Source organism: Lissotriton vulgaris, chromosome 3_1 (assembly GCF_964263255.1).
Source record: "Lissotriton vulgaris chromosome 3_1, aLisVul1.2, whole genome shotgun sequence".
In the NCBI taxonomy this organism is placed as follows: domain Eukaryota; kingdom Metazoa; phylum Chordata; class Amphibia; order Caudata; family Salamandridae; genus Lissotriton; species Lissotriton vulgaris.
The window spans coordinates 302,878,520-302,901,820 of record NC_141689.1 but is presented as its reverse complement, the minus strand read 5'-3'; the positions used below and the strand labels follow the sequence as shown (position 1 = coordinate 302,901,820).

Below are 23,301 nucleotides of genomic sequence, written 5' to 3'. Positions count from 1 at the left end.
ATGAATGTCTGGCAAAACACAAACTACTTAAAATGTGTAACTTTGTGCAAATTATATACGTTATATGCAGGAATAACATGATATTCCAGTTGTCTGTTTGTGCTTTTCTTTATTTTGTGCTAAGTTTTCATGCAAAGCTAGGTTGTGGTGCTTTAGTATATCTGGCATTGAGGAACTCTTGGGGTGTTTGCACTCTTGACATTTCATTAGGAGTCCCTTTGTGTTAATTATTAGAGGTTTGGTGCTACATGACTCACAGTAATTCGGTGCTGTGCTTGCTTGCATTAGCTTTATGGTGCTGTTGCTTGAATATGAATTTACCTTAAAGAAACAAAAGACAGGAGGTGTTTGGCAATATAGTAAACCTGGGCCTAGTTTGCGTAGTAGCACTACGCTTAGCTACGAGAAGTGCACTTCATACAGCGCACAGCTATGCGAACTGTGTAGTGCGGTAGGGAAATGCTGTTTGCACTGACTGCACAGTGCAAGCGGTCGTTATCTGCTGCTCGAGTACATTTCTATTCGAGCGGCAGCTTTCTAAACGTAGACTAGTAGTTTTTCATCGTAAGCGGTTGCGAACATACGCGACCACTCGCAATGAGAAACCTGACCTCCCCACGTTGAGAATGTCGCCGGGAGGTTCATTTCCAACTTGATGTTGCTGATCGCGAACGAGGAAATAGGTCCTGCCGGGATGTTCATTTTGATCTCTCACAGTCGCCAACTTGACGTTAAGGACTGCGAGCAAGCAAAAAATGCCAGCTACACTACGCTACTCGTTTTTTCACTGTGCTATGTGCAATTCGCGTAGTACCGCAAACTACGCACGCTCCACGAGCGTAGCGAAGTCCTACACCCATGGTTACAATATAGGAGCAGTTGATTTAATTTAACATTGCTGCCAAGAGTACAGCTTTCGGAAACGGGTCTGAGGACTGTCTCAATGTACAATTTATCAAGCCCTTTTTATACAGTTTTGGTTGCCATAAAAGTACTTCTGAGTTTAATAAAAGAACGTGGGCCTTGTCTGCGGAGTCATAAATAAAAGGTCCCCATGCCTTCTAACCATGTATAGGTATTCACTTAAGTGTACCAGATTTCCTGACATGGGGTATCTACGCTGTTGTTTAAGCCTCTCCTACAAAACTGATTTCCCTTTGTGTCATCAGGGTGAATGGCTCTACACAAGAACTCCATGTGTGGGGTCAATTTGTTATTAAAGAGAGCAGCCCCCCGATATGCTAAGTGCCACCCTGAGACCACAGACGGGGGCAGGAAGGTATATGTTTGTGGACTGGCATGGCAGTTCAGTTACCTCCAAGTTCCTCTTTTCTGGAAAGTCTCTGGGACAAACAGTTACCTCCCCCGTGATGCCTCTCCTGCTCATCCTATCTAGCTCTGTTTGAATATCGCTAGACTCAGTGAAAAGATACATTGTTGTGGGATTGTTCTTGTATCGGGTCAGGTTCACTACTACTGTTTGGGGTTCTTCTCTATTGGTTATATCTTGGCCCCAATCCTACATAGATAGAGTAGGAGAAGGATTTTTTGCTTTTACGGGGGCTACCTCTTTGGACAAGAAAAGCCTGTCTATGCCTATTGCGTGCGGTATTAGCGAACAAACGTACCATGACCCACGTTGGTCTTGTGCGGATACCACATATTGTGTAATAAGGCACTATGTATCATGTGTGGAATGCTAGTTTTGGGTTCGGTGTAATTATAAGTCATGTGGAAAAGGTCCCTACACAAGTGTGCAGATAGCTTCAGGGTAGACTCCATCAGTCTAGGCAGTGCATTCATAACAAATGGATGCAGAAACAGGCAACTGCGCCGTCCCCTCACACTAGCCCATGCCCCTTAAGGCCTTGCTGGGTGCACCCCAAATCATTCTCCTCCATCTTGTGAGTTGCAGTCTCCCTGTGCCTCAGATTGCAGTGAGCAGAGTCCAGGAAGTGGTAAGGAGGCAGACTAGTGCTGTCTCTTCCCCAAAACAAATAAAATTAAAAAAAGATTTTCCCTTTCTGTGATTTCTGTCTTTGCCTGTGGTTGTTACAGTTTAAAAAGTGTAGTTTTAACCTGCTTGTGATTGGATATTTTATCACCTGTTTTGTGTCTTAAACTTGTGTTTTTTCCTGCCCATGATTGCTTCCATTTAAAGTGTTGAATTGTGGGATTTGCAGTCCAAACTCCGTAGTTTTTCCCTCTCATTGCTGATGACTTTCAGTTTTCCCTCCAAATTTCTCCTTTGCCCTGTGCTAAGACCTGTATGTTAAAACAGTGCACCCCCATCCACCATTTTGTGTTCACAAGTCAGTGAAACCAGCCCCCCTGCCACCCCCCCCTCCCCGGCAACAGGGATATTCTACATCAGAGGGTGCTTCTCTGAGCTGTTTAAACTGTGTTTATTAGGGACTGTGCAGTAAAGATTTATTCAAACAGTATTGTTAGATTTCAAGTTAGTGAGGCCTTTACCTGCAGAAGTCCAAAGTGTGGATTGAGCCGGTCTGTTTCCTAGGAGATTCTGAACAGGAAAAGCAGCTTCCAACTCCCTGGCCACAAACCTTGTCTGAGGTTGCTGGGACTTTATATGGTCCGATATTGTTTGGTACATGTGTACACTGATTGGTGGTTGTATCTGAAGTTTCTATTAGGGTTAGTGTCCTCATTGGTTGGGTATTTGAATGTTCTGATTGGTTTCTGGGTCTGTGATTCAATCAATGTAGGGTTGGGGCTAGGGTTTCTATTGGAAGTAGGGACTAGTGTTTCCTGTGTTATTGGTTGTTGGGACTAGGGTTAGACTTTTAATTGGAAGTAGAGATTAGGGCTTCTGGTGTGATTGGTTGCTGGACTGGTTTTGGTACTAAGAGTAGGGTTAGGCTTTGTATTGGAAGTAGGGACAAGGGCTTCCTGTGCCATTTGTTACTTGGGGTGGGACTACTGGTAGGGCTAGGGCCTCTATTGTACGTAGAGATTAGAGTTTTTGAACTGATTGGGTGCTGGGACTCCAAAGGTTGGCTGTAAGGTCCTGTCTCCTATTGGTTCTAGATCTTTAGGGCTAGTGTTTTGATTGGATAGTGTTAGGGCTAGGGTTCCCATCGACTGACGGGGTCACCTGATTACTAGGGCTATAAAAGGCCAGGCTTAGGGTGTCTCAGCCCGGGCGTCTCAGCTAAGGGCGGAGAGGACAAGGGCAGTTGCCTGTTTGAGCCTGTTCCAGACTGACCAGGGCCAGAAACGCTGCCCTATATACATACCTCCATTATGCATCTATATACTTTCAATGTACTTATGGACCTATATATTTATCACTTTCTTCTAATTTAGCATTTCCAATGCACTTCCCTATTTCTCAGCCTATACTTCGCTCAATGTATCCTCTACATCCACTCTCTCATTTAACCCCAAACCCCATACCACTTTCTGATCCAAAAAATAATCCTTTCTAGACTCACTCCTTTTCTACCCCTCCTTGCATCATCTTACACCTCTTTTTACTATACAGATACCCCAAAACAAAACTTTCTAAACTCTTTCCTCTTTTCTACCCCTCCCCAACCCTTCTCAATCCAAATAACGGACTAACATATCCACCACTAAAATTACTTTCATGTTTCACCATTTTAATTCAACACGAATCCGGATTGGTTCCAGAGTAGCGGGCTACTTGCGCTTCAAAACCCCATCAGGGGTAGCAAGCGCTATATAAATACAAACCTCTTTCCCTTTACTATCCCGCCACTTACCCCTCTTTACCCAAATAACTTAACATATCCACTACTCAAATTTACTTCATGTTTTATTATACTAATTTTCACACTAATCATTTATGAGTTCCGAAGTGGCATGCTACTCACCAGAAAAGCGCTTCAACATCCAACAAGTGCTATATGAATGCAAACCTTTCTTCCACTTTTTATCCTCACTCCAAATAACAGACTAATATCCACCACTGAAATTACTTTCATATTTCACCATATTATTCACCACTAATCCTTCATGGGCTTCCTGAATAGCATGTTTCAACACCCCATCAGGGGTAGCAAGCGCTAAATAAACACAAACTTTTTTTCCTCCTCTATTCTTCTGCTATCATTCCAAATCCAAATAACTGACTAACCTATCCACCACTTAAAATGTACTTGCATGTTTCACTATACTAATTCAACACTAATCCTCTATGGGTCCCGGAGTAGCGTGCTACCCGCCAATAAAGCGCTTCGACGCCTTGTCAGGGGTAGTAAGCGCAATATAAATGCAAGTACAATACAATACAATACATCACTGCTAAGATGATATCTTTCCCCAATAAAACCGATGTTCATGTGTATTGTAGTAGTGAGCCTCTAAAGCATGAATACATTTAATAAGTTTATAGATGGATCAAAAACAGTCTTAATGTGCTTCCTGATTTAGAACATTTTCCAGGATTACTACATGTAAAAACCAGCATTTTATTTTAGATTGCCCCACTTCCTAAGAAAAATGAACTGTCTTGTCCACTAATCTACATTAATTCCGATTATATTGTGCAAAAAGAATTCTTGATTTATGGTATTTGTTGAAGAGACTACTAAAACCTTTCAAAAGTTGCAAATAAAAATACAAGCTGGTACTGCACCTTTAAGAAAAGTATAGCTTGAATTTTTCAAGAGACTATTGTAAATCAGATGGGGGAAAAAAGTAATAACGCCTGAAGTTACTAGAGCAGAGATGAAAATTGAAATGGAAAATGCACTAGAGAGAACAAACCGAAATACGGGAAAAAGTTAAAAGCAGAATAAGAGTTGCTCTTAAAAACACAAAACAGATGTGACATACTACACACCTGTCAGAAGTGGGTAGCTGTTTAGACACAAAGTGTGTTGATACTTTACAAAAATAAAATTAATGTGTCTTTGTGCAATGTAACTGAAGCTCGTGTAAGGCGCTCCAATACCTTTGGGTCGATGTTGCACTATAAAAAACTGCCCAAAAAAAGTTACAGCCCACGCACGTTTTAATTTTGACTGCCATTCTAAGATTGATTAAATTGGTTCCACTGTGTAGTAGTAAGTAAACCATTATTAATGAGTGCCAAAAATCGATGCCTTTAATAATTATGTGATAGATAAATGGTTGAGTGTATATTTGTTTACATACATACACTGATGGCAAGCCACCAGCACCTGTTCACAGATAGGACACAACTTGGACAAAATACATTTTGCTTTGTCAATGCTGTGGGAAATTTCTGGCTGGGGGCTGTAGAGAGAAAGAGAGCATCCAATCCACCTGCAAGGTTACATCTCCACACAGGAAGCACTAGACTCATGCAATAGCTCATCTTTCTCCCTTATCCACTTCTAGACTCTTGCCCCTGCATCTCTTCTTTACTCATCCCAAACATCCTAATGTTATCATCTCCAAATACACACTTTTTAGACCCTTCCCTCTTCTATTCCTCCACTATCCTTTTCAATCCAACTAACAGACTCACATGCCCACAGCTCAAATTCATTTAGTATTTCCCTATACTAATTCACCACTAATCCTTTTTTGGGTCCCAGAATAGCGTGTACTCACCGAAAAGCACCTTGACGCCTTGTCAGGGTAGTAAGCACTATATCAATGCAATTACAAGTCAAGGGTCCCTTCCCTTCCATTGACAGTACCACCTACCCTCTGCTGCCACCACCTATGCCAGGCTGCCCTCCAAGAAGTCTCTAGACATGCTCTGACGAGTCTGTAAACATGCTCTGCATGCACCAGATATTGATAGGCCCTTCATTCCCAAGTCAAAGGTCACTTCCATCTGTCCCACTTCCACTTTCAATCACTCACCCAATGCCAGGCTGCCCTCTGAGGGGCATTTAGATGTGCTCTGCATGATCCATGCGTCCATAGGCTGGCCCTTCATTCCCAAGTCAAGGGTCCCTTCCATATGCACCACTTATACCCTCAGTCACCCAGGTCCGAAGCCAGGCTTCCCTCCGAGGAGTCTGCAGACGTGCTCTACATGAACACGCGACCACAGGCCACCTCTTTCCCATAGGGGCTTGGAACCGCTAGCCCAAAGTAAGCACAATGCCACAGAAAACAGGAGGACTAGCAACCCTGGTCTATTGTGCTTGGCTTAACCAAGCTTCGTTGGTGCTAGGCAGCAACTTCTGAAGGGAAAAGGACTGGAATGCGCCGTATTTCAGAAGAAGGTCAGAAAGGAAAGAAAACACGGGAAACGTGCCAAAGGATGCCATGTCCAACAGGGGCATTTATGGTTGCCGATGGATGCAGAGAACCAGTTTCTAGAAAATTACGTCATAGAGAGGTCCTTACGTCTAAAAAGGTTTGACAAGTGGGTCTCGACATCAAAAAGTTTTAAGACCACTGCTCTAAGAGAACCTGGGGATCACTACACCAACCCATTGGCCTTCTCCATGTATCCTCTAGCCCAGTCAGTACCCCTTCTACATGGCACATTATATGAGCCCTTTTTCGATGTCTTACCACATGGATTTTTCCTAACTGTTCGTTAGAGGGTGGAGGGGAACTATAGGGCACTAGACTTGCTTTATTTGCCTAAACAGTTGACAACGTTACGTTAGACTTTGTTTGAGCTGTTTACCAAGTCATTTCTCTAGCCACTGTATCCATCATTAGCTCTACATTAGCCGGTTTAATGGAAAACATCCTTTGTATGCTGGCAATAGGATATTGTGCCCAGAAAAATTTATTAAAGAGTTTGACAAAAGAAAAGCTAAAAAAGAGCTAGAAGTTAGGATGCATCTTGTCTAGGGAGGAGAGTTGCCTATGACTGATGAGGATTACGCTGGAGGAGAACGAAATGGTTACTTACCATTAGTAGTTTTGCAGCTTGCAGAGTTTTGTGGATTTACATGCTGTGCATTATTCTGCGGTTGGGTCTGGAATTGTCTCTTTTCATGGGTGCTGACCACCACCATTTGGTGCTAGGTCCATCCATTGTGTGACATCAGACAGCTCCCCGAAGTTCCTGGGCCTGGAAGCCATTTTCAAATTCTTTTTCTCTCCTTCCTTTTGTAAATAAGAGTATGTCTTTACTCTTCCTGTTTGAAGTTCCTTCTCTTTTTTTTATGTGAATGTGTGCAGGGATACACGTGTCTCTGCATTGGGTTGTGCACACCAAAAAGGGAAGGTGTGCGCACCTCAAGATCGGTCTCTCTGTGCCAGAGTATGTGTCTGCAGAGAGTGTCTTTGCATAGTGCCTGTCCCTCGCTGAAGAAGATTCTACAGACAGGGGCGAGCCTGTTTTTGTTACGGTGTTAGCTGCCCAACACAGGCCCTGTACAAGCATAGCTCTGTACTCACGAGACCGACATGGCCTTAATTAAAGAGCAGATGGACGGGGCACAAGCCAGCATGTCCTCAGTGGATCGTGTCACATTACGGATCTGCAATGTGACCAGAAAGCCTTGCTGCAACCAGATCGCAGGAGTCTCTTTGGGACGTTAGGAAATCTGTTCTATATAGGGCCTGTTGTGACCGCCTTTATACCAGCAACGAGGGGCTGTGAGCATACTTAAACGCTGTCCCTCCTCACCCCAAGAAACGGTCCTATGACACTACCAGTCCACTGCCCGCTGGCGGCATAGCCCTGTTCCACGGACACCTTGGCCATTTTATGAGCTGTGATGACGTCAGCAGTTAAACTGGCCAACAAGGAAGAGACTGGCTTTAGCACCCTAGAGTATTGTCCCTCTACTTTCCATGCAAATAAAAAACACGAGCACCTAAAAGGGGGAGGATTTTTCAGTGGCACCTTTCAGAAACTACAGAAGGATGAAGAGCAGAGGAGAAAATCGGATTCCTGGGGTCGGACAGAAGGCCATCAGTGTATTTACACCACGCTTGGAGGATAGCTCCTGACTTGGGGGGAGGGACGAGAGGGCAACTGGGACGAGAGGGCAACTGGAAGGCTTGTTTAACTTCTTAGTTTCCCCTCCTCCCCCGGAGACTCAGCTCGGCATCTGCAGTGTAACACCGCAAGTGAAAGATCCTGTTCGGGTGGCGGGGCCAAAAGGAGACAGGGCGGTAACAAGCAGGGACTAAGAAGCCTCAACGTACTAACCTGTCCATGGGTTATTGTTAGGCAATCGGTGGACAGTCGGCGCTTCCTTTGCCACAAATCAATACAACACAAAGATGCACAGCGACCTGAAAGCAGCAGAGCAAGAGTTGAACGCGCAGAATATTGCCCCGAACGAACTAACCTGTCTGCGGCTCCCTGACACACTGGCGAGTACTGGCGCATATCACTCACTCTTACGGCCTCTCTCTCTGTCTCCCCGTGAGCCTCTACCTCCCTCTTTGTCTCATAGCTTGCCCCATTTTAGTTAACACACAGCGTATTGCCCCGAACGTACCAACCTCGCCCGTGAAAGCAGAAGAGCAACAATTCAACACGCACCGATTGTCTAATAATAAGCCACAGAGAGATTAGTACAATCGGAGGACATTCGGCACTTCCTTCGCCACGTATCAACACAACTCGAACACGTGAAAGCTCTTACTGCCTCTTTGTCTCTCTCACTCGGTCTCCCCGTGAGCCTCTACCTCCCTCTTTGTCTCCTGGCAAGCCCCATTCTAGTTAACAAGAAGTGTATTTCCCCAAATGTACTAACCGGTCTGTGACGTATTATTAAACTATCGGTGGACAGTCGGCGCTTCCTTTGCCACAACTCAGCACAACACAAACACGCACAGTGACGTGAAAGCAGAAAAGCAAAAATTGAACAGGCAGCGTATTGCCCCAAACGTACTAACCTCTCCCGTGAAAGCAGAAGAGCAACAATAGAATATGCAGCGTATTGCCCCGAAAGTACTACCCTCTCCGTGGCTTATTATTAGACAATCGGAGGACATTCAGAGCTTCCTTTGCCACGCATCAACACAACACGACCACGTAAAAGCAGCTTCACTTAGATGAAAAATTGCCTACAACCAATAATAATAATAAAGAAAACAGTGTAACACCGTAAAAATGTATGATATGCATAGACGTGAAAGCAGATTCACTTTAATGAAAAAAGTGCCTGCATCATCTAATAAAGTCAATAGTGTACCGCCGCAAGTATACAGTGCAGTCCGGATGGGCGGGGCTAAAATTAGAAAGGGCGGTAACAAGGAGGAACTAAGAAGCCTTCTGTACAATCCAGAACCAGCGTTTAGCATGGATGAGGACGCAAGCCAATGAAATGCAGGGGCAGGGCTTAAACACCACTTCTGAAATCTTACTGATTACAATAAACCTCGCAGAGCGAGGAGCGCATGGGGGCTCTATCGCTAGGTCTGCAAGACCTAAAAACTACACTTGATAAACAGCAAATGTAATATGACAACACACAGGACCAAATGATCGACTCTTCATGATGGCCCAGTTGATGTAAAAATGACTGCTAAAAGAACTCCCACGATAACCCCTCTCCTCTGTCAGTGCTCCCATCTAAAACACGTCATCTAATTGCTTCAAAGCAATTAAATCAAACATTGTGCAACATCTAATGATGCACAAGACTGAATCTTCACAAATGGACACCTTCCTTCCTCTCTTCCTGTTGGAGGTTGCCAAAAATCAGTGTTCAAAAAAATAATATACTAAAATAGTTACCTCCAAAAACTTTAAACAATAAGGATTTTAAAAAACTTGCCAGTTGTACTTAAAAATATTTTTCCAAATCAGAGGGGGAGATAAAAAAATAAAAAATACTTCTACTGGTTGATCAGATGTTCACTTTAGTCACTTTTGTAATCTAGCAAGTAAAAGAAACAGTCCTAAAGAGTGATCACATTCACCTTTTCTTCCAGGTTTCATTTCTCCTTCTTGATCCATCCAGTACTCTCGAATGTCAATTAGTACCTTCCCTTTAAAGTCTCGGACGCTGACATACCTCATTTTTCCAATCTGTGCAGAAGAAAAGATTAAAGCATCAGGTGGGATACAAATATTAGCATGCCAAATCAACAAAACAGAAGTTGTTGGAAAAACTCAAGTACGTTCTCTAAGACAAGAAGTATGGGAAACAAATTAAATCCAGCTTCAAACTCAACGGAATAATCATTGGTGATTGTTATAGATCTGATCCCAAACACATTTCCCAAGAGATACCCCATCTAATCTTTACAAAATTAAGTCTTCAAAAATCGCTCTGTAGATCAATAATTGATAGCAGTAATAGAGAACATTATACCACAATACCGTATATAAATACAAAAAAGTAAAATGTGCCCTAGAAGGACTTAAACAAACCTTTATGCAGGACAAAGTAAAAATACCCATCTTTTATTTAGGCCAATACAAATTGAATTTTAATAAAAAAGTATCAATTTCTCTAAGTTACATACTACGTGAAAGCTGCTGGTCCAAGTACCTTTTATGGCTCGAACAGAACATTGAGGTACTTCCTGCAGACAACAAGCCTTTTAAAAATTATACTGAATGCCATAGGACTGGACAGACAGTGTATGGTTTTATGTTCGCTCGTCAAAAAAACATTCCACACACTAAGGTCATTATCAGTAATTCAAATTTGCACAATGTAAACTGCCACCAACTTACTTGGAACATATTATCATCTACTTTATTGCTCTGTTTGGACGAAGCTGATGATCCTTTAGAACTTTCCCCAGTCTTCTGTTTCTTAGCGGGCTTCTCTGGGGGTGCTTGCTTTTTTCGCTTTGCCTAAAAAAGTAATACATTGTGAGGCTGCAATGCAAATTCATTCATTCGGATGCAAAAGAACAATTTAAAGCAGAATGAAACTATTGCAAGTAGAGACTATCTCGTTTTGAACTACTTTTAAGATGCAACCCGGTCTTATCCACCCAATCAATCAATCAATCAATCAGAGTACTTGTAGAGCGCGCTACTTACTCATGGAGGGTCCCAAGGCGCTGAGGGGAGGGGGGGGTGCTGCTGCTACCGCTCGAAGAGCCAGGTCTTGAGGAGTCTTCTGAAGGCGATTAGGTCTTGGGTCTGCCGTATGTGGGTAGAGAGGGTGTTCCAGGTCTTGGCGGCGAGGTAGGAGAAGGATCTGCCGCCGGAGGTCATTCGTTGGATGCGGGGGACAGTGGCGAGGGCGCGGCTGGCGGAGCGGAGCTGGCGAGTGGGGGTGATGAAGCAGAGTCTGCTGTTCAGGTAGGCAGGTCAGGCGTTGTGGAGTGCTTTGTGTGCGTGGGTAAGGAGCTTGAAGGTGATTCTCTTGTCAACGGGGAGCCAGTGTAGGTCTCTCAGGTGGGGGGTGATGTGGCTGCGGCGGGGGCGTGGACGATCAGTCGGGTGGAGACGTTTTGGATGTGTTGTAGTCGTCGTAGGCGTTTGGATGAGATTTCTGCGTAGAGTGCGTTTTCGTAGTCCAGTCTGCTGCTGACGAGGGCCTGTGTCACCGTTCTTCTTGTTTCGGTCGGGATCCACTTGTAGATCCTGCAGAGCATGCGGAGGGTGTTGTAGCAGGAGGAGGAGACGGCGTTGACCTGTTTCGACATGGAGAGGGAAGAGTCTAGGATGAATCCTAGATTGCGTGCATGGTCGGTGGGTGTTTGTGCTGTTCCCAGTGCGGTCGGCCAACAGGTGTCGTCCCAAGACGAGGAGGTGGATCCAAAAACTTTAACCAATAAGGATTTTAAAAAACTTGTCGGTTTTACTTAAAAATATTTTTTCAAATCGGAGTGGGGGGATAAAAAAAAATAAAAAAATACTTCTACTGTATGATCAGATGTTTACTTTAGTCACTTTTGTAATCTAGCAAGTAAAAGAAACAGAGTCTTGTCAGAGTTCAGCTTCAGACGGCTGCTCCTCATCCAGTCGGCGACGTCCTTCATTCCCTCGTGGAGGTTGGTTTTGGAGGTGTGTGGGTCCTTGGTGAGGGAGAGGATGAGCTGGGTGTCGTCGGAACAGGAGATGATGTGGAGGTCGTGATGGCGAGCCACTAGTGCGAGGGGGGCCATGTAGACGTTGTACAGCGTCGGGATGAGCCCTGGGGGACGCTGCAGATGATGTTGGTGGCTTCGGATCGGAAGGGTGGGAGGCGGACGCTCTGGGTTCTGCCGGTAAGGAAGGACGTGGTCCAGTCGAGGGCCTTCTCTTGGATTCCGGCTTCTAGGAGGCGTGTCTTTAGAGTGCGATGGCAGACCGTGTCGAAGGTGGCTGACAGGTCCAGGAGGATGAGGACTGACGTTTCGCCGTGGTCTAGTTGGCGCCTGATGTCTGTGGCGGCGAAGAGGGCTGTCTCGGTGCTGTGGTTTCATCTGAATTTGGACTGGGACGGGTCAAAGATGTCTTCCAGGTGGCGGGTCAGTTGCATGTTGACGATTTTCTCAATGACCTTTGCCAGGAACGGGAGCAGGGAGATGGGCCGGAAGTTCGTGAGTTCCTTGGGGTCTGCTTTGAGCTTCTTGAGGAGGGCGTTGATGTCGGCGTGCTTCCAGCTTTCCGGGAATGTCGCTGTTTCAAAGGAGAGGTTGGTGACCTTCCGTAGTTGGGGTGCGATGTCTGCCATCTGCTTGGTTGAATACGTGGTGTGGGCACGGGTCAGACGGAGATCCTGAGTGGATGGAGTTTATTACCTTGCGTGTCTCGTCGTCGTAGACATTGGACCAGGAGGTCAGACGGTTGGCGCTGGTGGTGTTCACAGGGGAGGTGGAGTCTGGCGTATTCGGGCAGTCGTGGTTTTGAAGCGGTCGTGGATGTCAGCGATCTTGCAGTGGAAGAAGATGGCTAGTGGGTCGCACAGTTCTTGTGAGGGCGGGATGTCGTTGGCGCTGGGGTTGGAGAGTTCCTTTACGATGCTAAAGAGCTCTTTGCTGTTGTGCGCGTTGTTGTCCAAGCGGTCTTTGAAGGAGGATCTCTTGGCTAGTCTGATGAGGTGGTGGTGTCTACGGGTGGCGTCCTTGTGGGCTGCGTGGTTGTCCGGTGTGCGTTAGTGTAGCCATGTCTTCTCCAGTTTTCAGCATGCGCGTTTGGAGGCCTGGAGCTAGTTGGTGAGCCATGTGTCTCTTGTTGGTGTGGCTGTTGGAGGATTTCTTGAGCGGGGCGAGGGTGTTGGCGCAGTCGTTGATCCACTCTCTGAGGTTGTGGGCTGCGGCGTCACAGTTGGTGGGGTCGGTGGGTGGGTTCTTGGTGAGTGAGGTGAGCAGCTGGTCTTCGGTGACTTTGCTCCAGCAGCGCGAGCAAGCTGTTGGGTGTGATGGTGTGTAGTTGGTTTCTTGAAGGTGAAGTGCATGCAGCAGTGGTCGGTCCAGTGGAGTTCGGTGGTGTGGCCGAAGGAGACGTGGGAGCCTGTGGAGAAGATGGGGTCAAGCGTGTGGCTGGCGGTGTAGGTGGGTGTGGTGACGAGTTGTCTGAGGCCGAGGTTGGCGATCAGGGTGGTGGAGTTGGTGTCGTTATCGAGGTGGAAGTTCAGGTCCCAGAGGAGGATGTAGTTCGTGGAGGCAAGTGCGTGGGTGCTGGCGAGGTCGGCGATGGAGTCGCTGAACTGAGCACGGGGTCCGGGGGGGGTCTGTAGATAATTGTTCCTCTGAGGGTGATGTTGGGGTCGTTATGGATCCGCAAGTGCAAGTGTTCGGCGGTGTTGAGGGTGTCGTCTGCGTGGATGGCGACTTTGAGGGTTGACTTGTGGATGATGGCTATTCCTCCTCCAATTCTGTTGGAGTGATCCCTGCAGGTGATCTTGTAGCCGTCCGGGATGGCTATGGCGATGTCGGGCGCCGAGGAGTCATTCCACCAGGTCTTGGTCAGGAAGGCCACGTCTCGGGCGGTGGTGTCGAGCAGATCCCAGAGCTCGACGGCGTGTTTGCATGCGGAGCGGTTGTTGAGGAGTATTGTGCGGAGGTGGTTGGGTCCAGCCTTTGGCGGTTTGGTGTTTGTCGCAGGTGAAGCTGCAGGTGCGGCAGGAGAAGGGTCCGTTTTGGGGCAGCCTGGAAGCAGGTGCAGTTTCGGCCGGCATTGAGAGCGTGTATAGTGCTGGCATCGTAGTGGATTCTGTTGTCGTGGCGTTCGCGGGGTGCAGGGGTTCTGGCGCTGAGCGCGTTCCAGGCGTAGACTGGCTTGCCTTTGGCGTGCACGCTGCGCGGCCGCTTCTCAGCCTGCATAGGAGGAGGCTTGGGAGGGAGAAGTAGCTGGGAGATTCTTCTGTGAGGAAGAAATTGAGAAAGAAAACGTGCTAAACATATTATCCATGATCCATGCTACAACAAGCATTGGCATAGGCAATAGGTCTCACTTTTGGGACCTTATAAATGTTTAGTTATGCAGAACAATACCCTTGGTGCAACATCAACAACTTGTGCTTGGCTAAACACTTATAAGGTCCCAAAGGCGAGAACTATTGGCTATGCCAATGCTGTTTTTTTTTTTTAACTATGCTTATGAGCTTTATGCACGTTTACAGAGATGGAAACACTGAAAACGTGTATAACCTTTAAAGGGGCGAGTTTTCGGTTGTTCTGTGCATTTTAATTACTCCTAGATAAACAAAGTACTGCAGATAGTCCATTGGTAAGGCAGATTTTTTGCATTAGTAAGTTACATCTGCAGGTGTAAATTACTTTTTCGCTCTCCCAAGTGTTATGTTGCAATGTTAGCAGGGGCCATAAACTGCTATCTGATTCACAGCATAGCCTTTGCATAAAATGACTACAGCTGGCTCCTAAGCTCTCGAGAGCATGTGGGTTCCTGGGCCCTCGGGGGCACACAGTCAGGTTTGTCTGGGAACTGTAAGTGCGGGAGAGAGCGACGAGTTGTCATAGTGAAAGAGGTGGGGGATGAGAAAGAAAGAGAGAAGGGGCGAGAGGAGGAGGAAGGGATATAAAGACGAGAGATGGAGAGAGGAAAAGATAGCGAGAAAACAGAGGAAACAAAGCAGCTCACAGATGGAGAAACAGAACGAGAGGAGAGACGGAAATAAAAAAAAAGACTGAGAAAACAAGGTAAAGGTGACAAAAGAAAGATAAATGCGATATATTATGGAAAAATGCAAAATGAAAGGACAGAGCGTAACAGAGCAAGCTAGCAAGAGAGGGAGATGTAGAGAGCAGGAGACCGTGAGGCAAATGGAGGAGAGTTAAATAGAGCGGTGTTATGAAAGAGGGCAGAGGAAAGAGAAGAGTGGGGGAAGCAAGGCGGAAATATTGGAGATAGAACCGATATAAAGTAAGACATAATTTAGAAACCTACAGTATTCCCTGCTCGCCGGACACGAGGCAAATGGAGGAGAGTTAAATAGAGCGGTGGTATGAAAGAGGGAAGATAAGAGTGGGGGGAAGGTCCTGAAATAATGGAGATAGAACCGAGATAAAGTATGAAAGAATCTAAAAAACACACAGAATTCCCTGCTCGTCGGACATGAAAGGGTGCCTGGAGAGAGGCTCTAAATTACCCATGACAACAAATGAAAGGCAGATGGTCGCGCGTGCACATGCACTCAAGCTTGTAGCCAGCCAGCAAAAGCCTTGGTACCACTTTCGCGATCCCCTTTACAAAAAGTCGAGCAACAGCGCATGCGCTGTTCTAGCCTCGACCTAAAAAAGGCAAAAGGGGAGAGAGCAGCCTTGCTATCGGCTATCTGAAACATTTTTACAAGGTTGACCATCTGGTCAATTTTCTGGTATGTGCACTCCAGTTGTTCAAATAGTCCCCTAGTAAGCATTAACATCTAACATGCTAGGCCTAATGTACAATACACAGATCACGCTCTCCTAAGACTGGGTGAGGTAGGCTCCTCTGAGTGAAACGAAGGAACAGGCAGGTGGCTGCAATCTGAATCCACTACAGTTGCAAAACATGCTCTGGTGTAATGAGAAATGCATGCAATATCTTCTAAAAGTGGGCGAGGGGCAACACACTTCCACACTTATCTGCAAGCTTACAGAAATGTCCAATACCGCCTTCACACCTGTTTTAGGTATTAACTACAGACAAATACTTATAGTGGACTACGAGTCAGCCAATTGCTTATCGGTGGTTGTTTTTCTTGACAATCTCGTTTGCTTTCTGGACATTCCTTCCTCCTCTTTGGTTTGGCCCTAGTCTGGAGCATATATTCCCGATCATCCTTTTGAATGGATGAGTTGCATCCTTCCATAACTGACATCGGGGAACAACTTTTTTTATTGTGTTCTAGCACTCTGTGGCAGACTTTGTGTGGTCTTCCTCTCTTACCCTTCTGCCCCCAAGTGTGCCGCTTCTCCTATTAGTTACCATCGTCTGTCGTCCGTTGCTACCTTGCCCCAGCTGGTCTATTGCTTTCTCCACCCCACTTTTTATTCACCTTCAGCTACTCAGTTGCTTCCTACCCTGTATTTACCCACTTTACCCTAGGGCGTGTCAGCTACAATTTTTTGCATGGCTGCTCCTTTCTCTATTGTGCACTTTTGCTCACCTTTATTTTTTTATTTGCCACTCCAAGATTGGTATTGTGCTCTTGGAACAGTAAATTAAAAGTAAATAAAATGATCGCATCAGCAATGACACTGGGCCGGTCAGTTTCCATTTTTTACTCGTTGCTGATGCGGTTATGCAACAGTGAGAGAACATATGGGGCAAGCAAACAAGAAGGGTACAAATATGGGGAGAACAGATGGGAGCAAATAAGACAAATAACAAGCCCTTGGGGAGACAAAGAATAACACTAAGAAAGCAGACATGCAGGTGACGGATGATGGTAAGCATTAAGAAGAATGAGATATTGGAAAGAGAGAAAGAAACTAATACAAAAGATGCAGGCCCGAAGAAGGGTCAGGCAATGACTACAGAAGGCAGAAGCACACAGGCGATACGATAAACAGCAACATGACCGTGTTGGCAGGAGTGTGGGGGCAGGTGGGATGGGGCGTGGGGGACAAAAGCATATGGGTGAAAGCGGCACTGAAAGCGGGGACACACGAGGTAGAAACCTTGCAAAGGCATGCAATTGGAGTGCTTCAATGAAGAAAAAAAGTAGCTCCCGCAAGCAGCGGAAATACTCAAGTAATATGGCTATGCTCCAGGCAAGGCTCAACACAAGAGGCTGTGAAGCAAGCAAATGAGTAACAATGAAGCCAACCAATGGTAAGAAATGGCGACCTCTAAGCCAACTGTAAGATAACAAAAATGTCTTGCAAGCAACAGCCCATGTGCTCTCTCTGGCGATACCTAAAAATGTCAAAGTATTATTTATTCAAAGGAGTGCAAGGGGTGGGAGGCAATGAGGGTAGACGGTCGGAAACAACGAGGGAGCAGGGGAGCAACGTAGGCGCTTGCGGCTGGGGAAAACCAAATACATTTAGAAATAAAACATGCACTGGCAATGCCAATAGGTCTGTCCTATGAATGCAGCATCAAGCAATACCTAGAAATCCATATGTTAATAAGTGCCTCTTCCTATCTTGATCTCAGAGAAAATTGCCATAAATGATCTAGTTATACAAGACGTTTTAATAGCATTACAATAGTGTATGTGTATGCCCTTTAAAGATAAAGTGCAGGTAGATGGATAATTTAAAAAACAAGCATTGGAAATGCAATAGGTCTCGCACCATTAGAGTTAGTGCTTTTAGAATTGTTTATGGGTTTTTTTTGTAAATGTTTAGCATTTTTGTTTCCTGTAGCCAATGCTAAAGAATTACAAATAAAAAAAGCCATAAACATTTCTTAAAGCTCTAACTGAAATGGTCTGAGACCTATTGCACTGTGTGAGGGTGAGTGAGAGTGAGTGAGGGTGAGGGGTTGAGGGGGTGAGGGGGTGAGGGGGTGAGGGGGTGAGGGGGTGAGGGGGTGAGGGGGTGAGGGGGTGAGGGGGTGAGGGGGTGAGGGGGTGAGGGGGTGAGGGGTTGAGGGTGAGGGGTTGAGGGTGAGGGGTTGAGGGTGAGGGGTTGAGGGTGAGGGGTTGAGGGGGTGAGGGTGAGGGTGAGGGTGAGGGTGAGGGTGAGGGTGAGGGTGAGGGGTTGAGGGTGAGGGGTTGAGGGGGTGAGGGTGAGGGTGAGGGTGAGGGGTTGAGGGTGAGGGGTTGAGGGTGAGGGGGTGAGGGTGAGGGGGTGAGGGGGTGAGGGTGAGGGTGAGGGTGAGGGGGTGAGGGGGTGAGGGTGAGGGTGAGGGTGAGGGTGAGGGGTTGAGGGTGAGAGGGTGAGGGGTTGAGGGTGAGGGGGTGAGGGTGAGGGGGTGAGGGTGAGGGGGTGAGGGGTTGAGGGTGAGGGGTTGAGGGTGAGGGGTTGAGGGTGAGGGGTTGAGGGTGAGGGGTTGAGGGTGAGGGGTTGAGGGTGAGGGGTTGAGGGTGAGGGGTTGAGGGTGAGGGGTTGAGGGTGAGGGGTTGAGGGTGAGGGGTTGAGGGTGAGGGGTTGAGGGTGAGGGGTTGAGGGTGAGGGGGTGAGGGGTTGAGGGTGAGGGGTTGAGGGTGAGGGGTTGAGGGTGAGGGGTTGAGGGTGAGGGGTTGAGGGTGAGGGGTTGAGGGTGAGGGGGTGAGGGGGTGAGGGTGAGGGGTTGAGGGTGAGGGGTTGAGGGTGAGGGGGTGAGGGGGTGAGGGTGAGGGGGTGAGGGTGAGGGTGAGGGGGTGAGGGTGAGGGGGTGAGGGTGAGGGGGTGAGGGTGAGGGGGTGAGGGTGAGGGGGTGAGGGTGAGGGGGTGAGGGTGAGGTGTTGAGGGTGAGGTGTTGAGGGTGAGGTGTTGAGGGTGAGGGTGAGTGAGGGTGAGGGGTTGAGGGTGAGTGAGAGTAGTTGAGGCTGAGTGAGGGTGAGTGAGGGTGAGTGAGGGGTTGAGGGTGAAGGTTTGAGGGTGAGGGTTGAGGGTGAATGAGGGTGAGTGAGGGGTTGAGGGTGAAGGTTTGAGGGTGAGGGTTGAGGGTGAAGGTTTGAGGTTGAGGGTGAATGAGGGTGAGTGAGGGGTTGAGGGTGAAGGTTTGAGGGTGAGGGGTGAGGGTGAGTGAGGGGTTGAGGGTGAAGGTTTGAGGGTGAGGGTTGAGGGTGAGTGAGGGTGAGGGGTTGAGGGAGGGTGAGTGTGAGTGAGGGTGAGTGTGGGTGGGTGGGTGAGGCTGAGGTGTTGAGGGTGAGTGAGAGGGTGTGGGGTGAGAGTGAGGGGGTGAGGGGTGAGAGGGTGTGGGGTGAGAGTGAGGGGGTGAGGGGTGAGAGTGAGGGGGTGAGGGGTGAGAGGGTGTGGGGTGAGAGTGAGGGGGTGAGGGGTGAGAGGGTGTGGGGTGAGAGTGAGGGGGTGAGGGGTGAGAGGGTGTGGGGTGAGAGTGAGGGGGTGAGGGGTGAGAGGGTGTGGGGTGAGAGTGAGGGGGTGAGGGGTGAGAGGGTGTGGGGTGAGAGGGTGTGGGGTGAGAGGGTGTGGGGTGAGAGGGGGTGAGAGAGTGAGGGGGTGAGAGAGTGAGGGGGTGAGAGAGTGAGGGGGTGAGAGAGTGAGGGGGTGAGAGAGTGAGGGGGTGAGAGAGTGAGGGGGTGAGAGAGTGAGGGGGTGAGAGAGTGAGGGGGTGAGAGAGTGAGGGGGTGAGAGAGTGAGGGGGTGAGAGAGTGAGGGGGTGAGAGAGTGAGGGGGTGAGAGAGTGAGGGGGTGAGAGAGTGAGGGGGTGAGAGAGTGAGGGGGTGAGAGAGTGAGGGGGTGAGAGAGTGAGGGGGTGAGAGAGTGAGGGGGTGAGAGAGTGAGGGGGTGAGAGAGTGAGGGGGTGAGAGAGTGAGGGGGTGAGAGAGTGAGGGGGTGAGAGAGTGAGGGGGTGAGAGAGTGAGGGGGTGAGAGAGTGAGAGAGTGAGGGGGTGAGAGAGTGAGGGGGTGAGAGAGTGAGGGGGTGAGAGCGTGAGGGGGTGAGAGCGTGAGGGGGTGAGAGCGTGAGGGGGTGAGAGCGTGAGGGGGTGTGAGCGTGAGGGGGTGTGAGCGTGAGGGGGTGTGAGCGTGAGGGGGTGTGAGCGTGAGGGGGTGTGAGCGTGAGGGGGTGTGAGCGTGAGGGGGTGTGAGCGTGAGGGGGTGTGAGCGTGAGGGGGTGTGAGCGTGAGGGGGTGTGAGCGTGAGGGGGTGTGAGCGTGAGGGGGTGTGAGCGTGAGGGGGTGTGAGCGTGAGGGGGTGTGAGCGTGAGGGGGTGTGAGCGTGAGGGGGTGTGAGCGTGAGGGGGTGTGAGCGTTAGGGGGTGTGAGCGTTAGGGGGTGTGAGCGTTAGGGGGTGTGAGCGTTAGGGGGTGTGAGCGTTAGGGGGTGTGAGCGTTAGGGGGTGTGAGCGTTAGGGGGTGTGAGGGTGAGTGTGAGTGAGGGGGTGTGAGGCTTCGGGTGTGACACGTTGCGTGAGTGTGAGTGTGTGTGAGGGTGAGTGAGGGTGTGAGAGGTGTTGTTATGCAGAGGGTGTGTGACGGTGTGTGAGGGTGAGTGTGAGTCATTGTGAGGTGTTGAGGGTGAGTGAGGGTGAGGGTGGCAGAGTAGCTCCTTTGTGACTCCTTGTCACCCGAACACTTTTTCCACTCTTGGGATTTGATACTAGTAAGCCGGTTGCACTAATACATCTGAACGTTAGTACTGGTAAAAAAAAAGCCCATAACTGGGAAAACAGAGTCTTGATGTAAGATTTAAGTATGTGACCTAGGTCCTGCCAACACTGATTTTTGGCTGCACACAGCTAATGTTTTTCCTAATTGGAACGTGACTTTATTTTACCTTTCTGTCACATTTGTTTACAGGTAGTGGTGTATAATGTAAAATATCCTACCTATTGAGAGTAAAATGCCCGCCAGTATTAGGTCAATCATGCATTTTTTTTTACCATTCACTCACTATAACTAGAGTTTCTACCCCCATTAGGCAATAAATATGCAAATAGTGCGATTTGGGCAGGATTTGAAGTAGATTTTATATAATTTACAACTGAGTTGGATTAATTAAAGGCGCATTAGTGTTAGGCGGGCTGAGTCTAGAAATGCTCTTCGGGGGTGGGGCGGGGGGAGGGGTGGTTGGGGGGTAGGGCTAGGACTTCCTTCCCTCTCCATTATTTAAATATTTACATCAATACAACAGAGATTACTGTGAACAGAACACACAAGGGAGGCGTTTACTTTACGCTGGCATTCGTTAGCTTACGGCTGATAAGGTCTTTAGAAATAACATGCGTTGCATACACAGTGTCAGCACAGAGGTTTTGCTCTCAAAGGGGAAAAAATGCATGCCGTGCTCCTCACGCACCCCCTCTCCCCAACCATCTTAGTTATTAGCACCACCAAGGTTGAAAAGAGCAGAAAAGCAATGCCAATGAGAGGAAAGCCGTTTTGTGCAGGAGACAGTAAATGAAAACAGAAAGAAGCGGCTGGACTGACACAGGAAGCTCCGCGGTGTAGAGAAGGCGAGACTCCTGAACGCGAGTGTATGAGTACGAGGAAGAAGATCAAATAGAGAGTGAGTTAAGACAGGTGAGGGTGGGGGGTAAAGGTGTGGGGGTGGGGTGTTGGGAAAGAGCCCTTGCAGTCTGAAGGGGAAAGAAGTGCATCTGGCATAGGAGACTTTATCGTGAAGGATATAAGAGTGTGAGACAAAGGAGACGGCAAGGAGAGAGGTGAACAGAGAAGAAGTAGATGAGAGAGAGAACAGAGGAGAGATTTAGAGAGACAAAACGAGAAGGAGGGAGAGAGGCATAAAGTGAGGGACGAGAGAGAGGGGAAAAGAGTGTGCATGTGTGAGAGAGAGTAAGAGGCAACGAGTAACGGCTTGAGGAGGTGAGGGAAGGGCTAAAGGCAACAATGTCACCGGGTGAAAAAAAAGCGAAAGAGAAAGCAGGGTAACCTGACGGGGGAGGAGGGAGGAGAAATGCGTCTCGGCCGGAGCAGGGGGCGGAGCAGGGAGAGCAGGCTTTGAAATGTACTTCACACGGCCGGCCGGTCGTGAAACTGAAAGCATGGCCGGCCGGCCGTGAAAGCCTTTGATGCCGCAGGGGGTGGAGCGGCACCAGCTGGGAGAGTAGGCAAGGCAGGCGGCTGGGGGCATGTGCACGCGCTTTTAAGCTCAATGCGCATGCGCATTGAGCTTAAATTTCTCGTGCACTGCAAGGAATCGCCACGATTCCTTGCAAGTTGGATAAAGAGTGGATAAGCCACCATAGTCTCGCTTGCTCGATGCGCATGCACATCGACAGGCGAGACCTAAAAACAAATTACACCGGTGTTGAGGGCAAGCACTTTTTTTGTGGAAGCACACAACTTCTGCCTAATCAAAACATGTACTTCTGGCCCCAACGTGTGGATGGAGCCAAAGCTCCTCTCCTGGTGGTTCTCACATAATTGTCTGGCGACAGCTGCGCTGTCAAGACAGACCATTGAAAGCATGGGGAAGGTGGGGAAAGTAATCAATCATTGGATGGATAGGATACATAAGGCAACATGTAAGACATGCGGGGTAAATATTTGGGGGAGGGGGGGCAGCACACGAAAGAGAGCTAGAAAACTTGCACTATCATGGAGTGTTGAGACTAGGATAAAAGTATTCTCTGAATGAAAGCAGTTAACGGACATAAATGATCCAATCAAGACAATGGTAAAGAATTTATGTTTCTGGGGAAGGACAAACACAAGAAGAGGAAGGAAAGCCATGGAACGAGAAGCAGGCAAATGACACAAGCAAAACAAACAGTGGTAAGCAGTGGTATGGCTCCAAGGCTACTTCAAGTTTTTGGTGAGGTTCACAATGTCTTTCGCACAAAAACTGTCTGTAGGGTAGACAAAAAAAACAGGCACTGGCAAAGTCAATAGATCGTCCTATTTTAGGCAAGTGTTTTTTCTTGTACGAGCTGCAATTACAGTTGCTGACCTACCCACCCTAATGTAGAGACAACTTGTAGCATTGGCTTATCAGCCCAGTCGGCCCATGTCATGTGTGGCACCTTTAATACATTCTCTTTTGTGGTGCATGGAAGCTTCAATATCCACTCACCACAATGGAAGCACAACCTAATAGCACTTCAATGCTTGGACAAAGCCTTCACTTTAGCAGACACGCTTATATATTTGGCTGAGGAACAGCAGGAGGGAAAGGGCAACAAAGCTCCTTAATCCCAAGCAACTTTCATCCCAGCCTGGATTCGTTATTGCTAGGGTGCCCACTTCTTAGAGAAAGTAAAAGGTGTAATATTAGTTAAGGTTACAACACGTATGACAACTTGTTGAATTGAACGTGCATATGTTGTAGTATGTACGTATAAATGTGTGATATGATGTATTTGGGTGTCTAACCTCTACAAGTACAGCACTGTTACTCAATTCACCCATCTATGCCCGGGGGAAAAGAAATACTTCTTGCTTCATGAAGGAATTACAACAACCAATAGTGGCAGGATGAACTTATCAAAATATGAATGTCA

At 47.8% G+C, this 23,301-nt stretch overlaps 1 protein-coding gene across 1 annotated transcript in view; it reads right to left on the bottom strand.

The window, feature by feature from the left end:
- SUB1 (SUB1 regulator of transcription) overlaps nt 1–23,301 on the bottom strand; it is an 80,814-nt gene that overhangs the window by 9,257 nt on the left and 48,256 nt on the right. Inside the window, exons 3-4 of the mRNA XM_086960499.1 lie at nt 10,574–10,696; nt 9,811–9,919 (exon numbers count right to left, since the gene is read on the bottom strand). Coding sequence (XP_086816625.1) covers nt 9,811–9,919; nt 10,574–10,696 — 232 coding nt within the window. The remainder of the gene's footprint in view (nt 1–9,810; nt 9,920–10,573; nt 10,697–23,301) is intronic.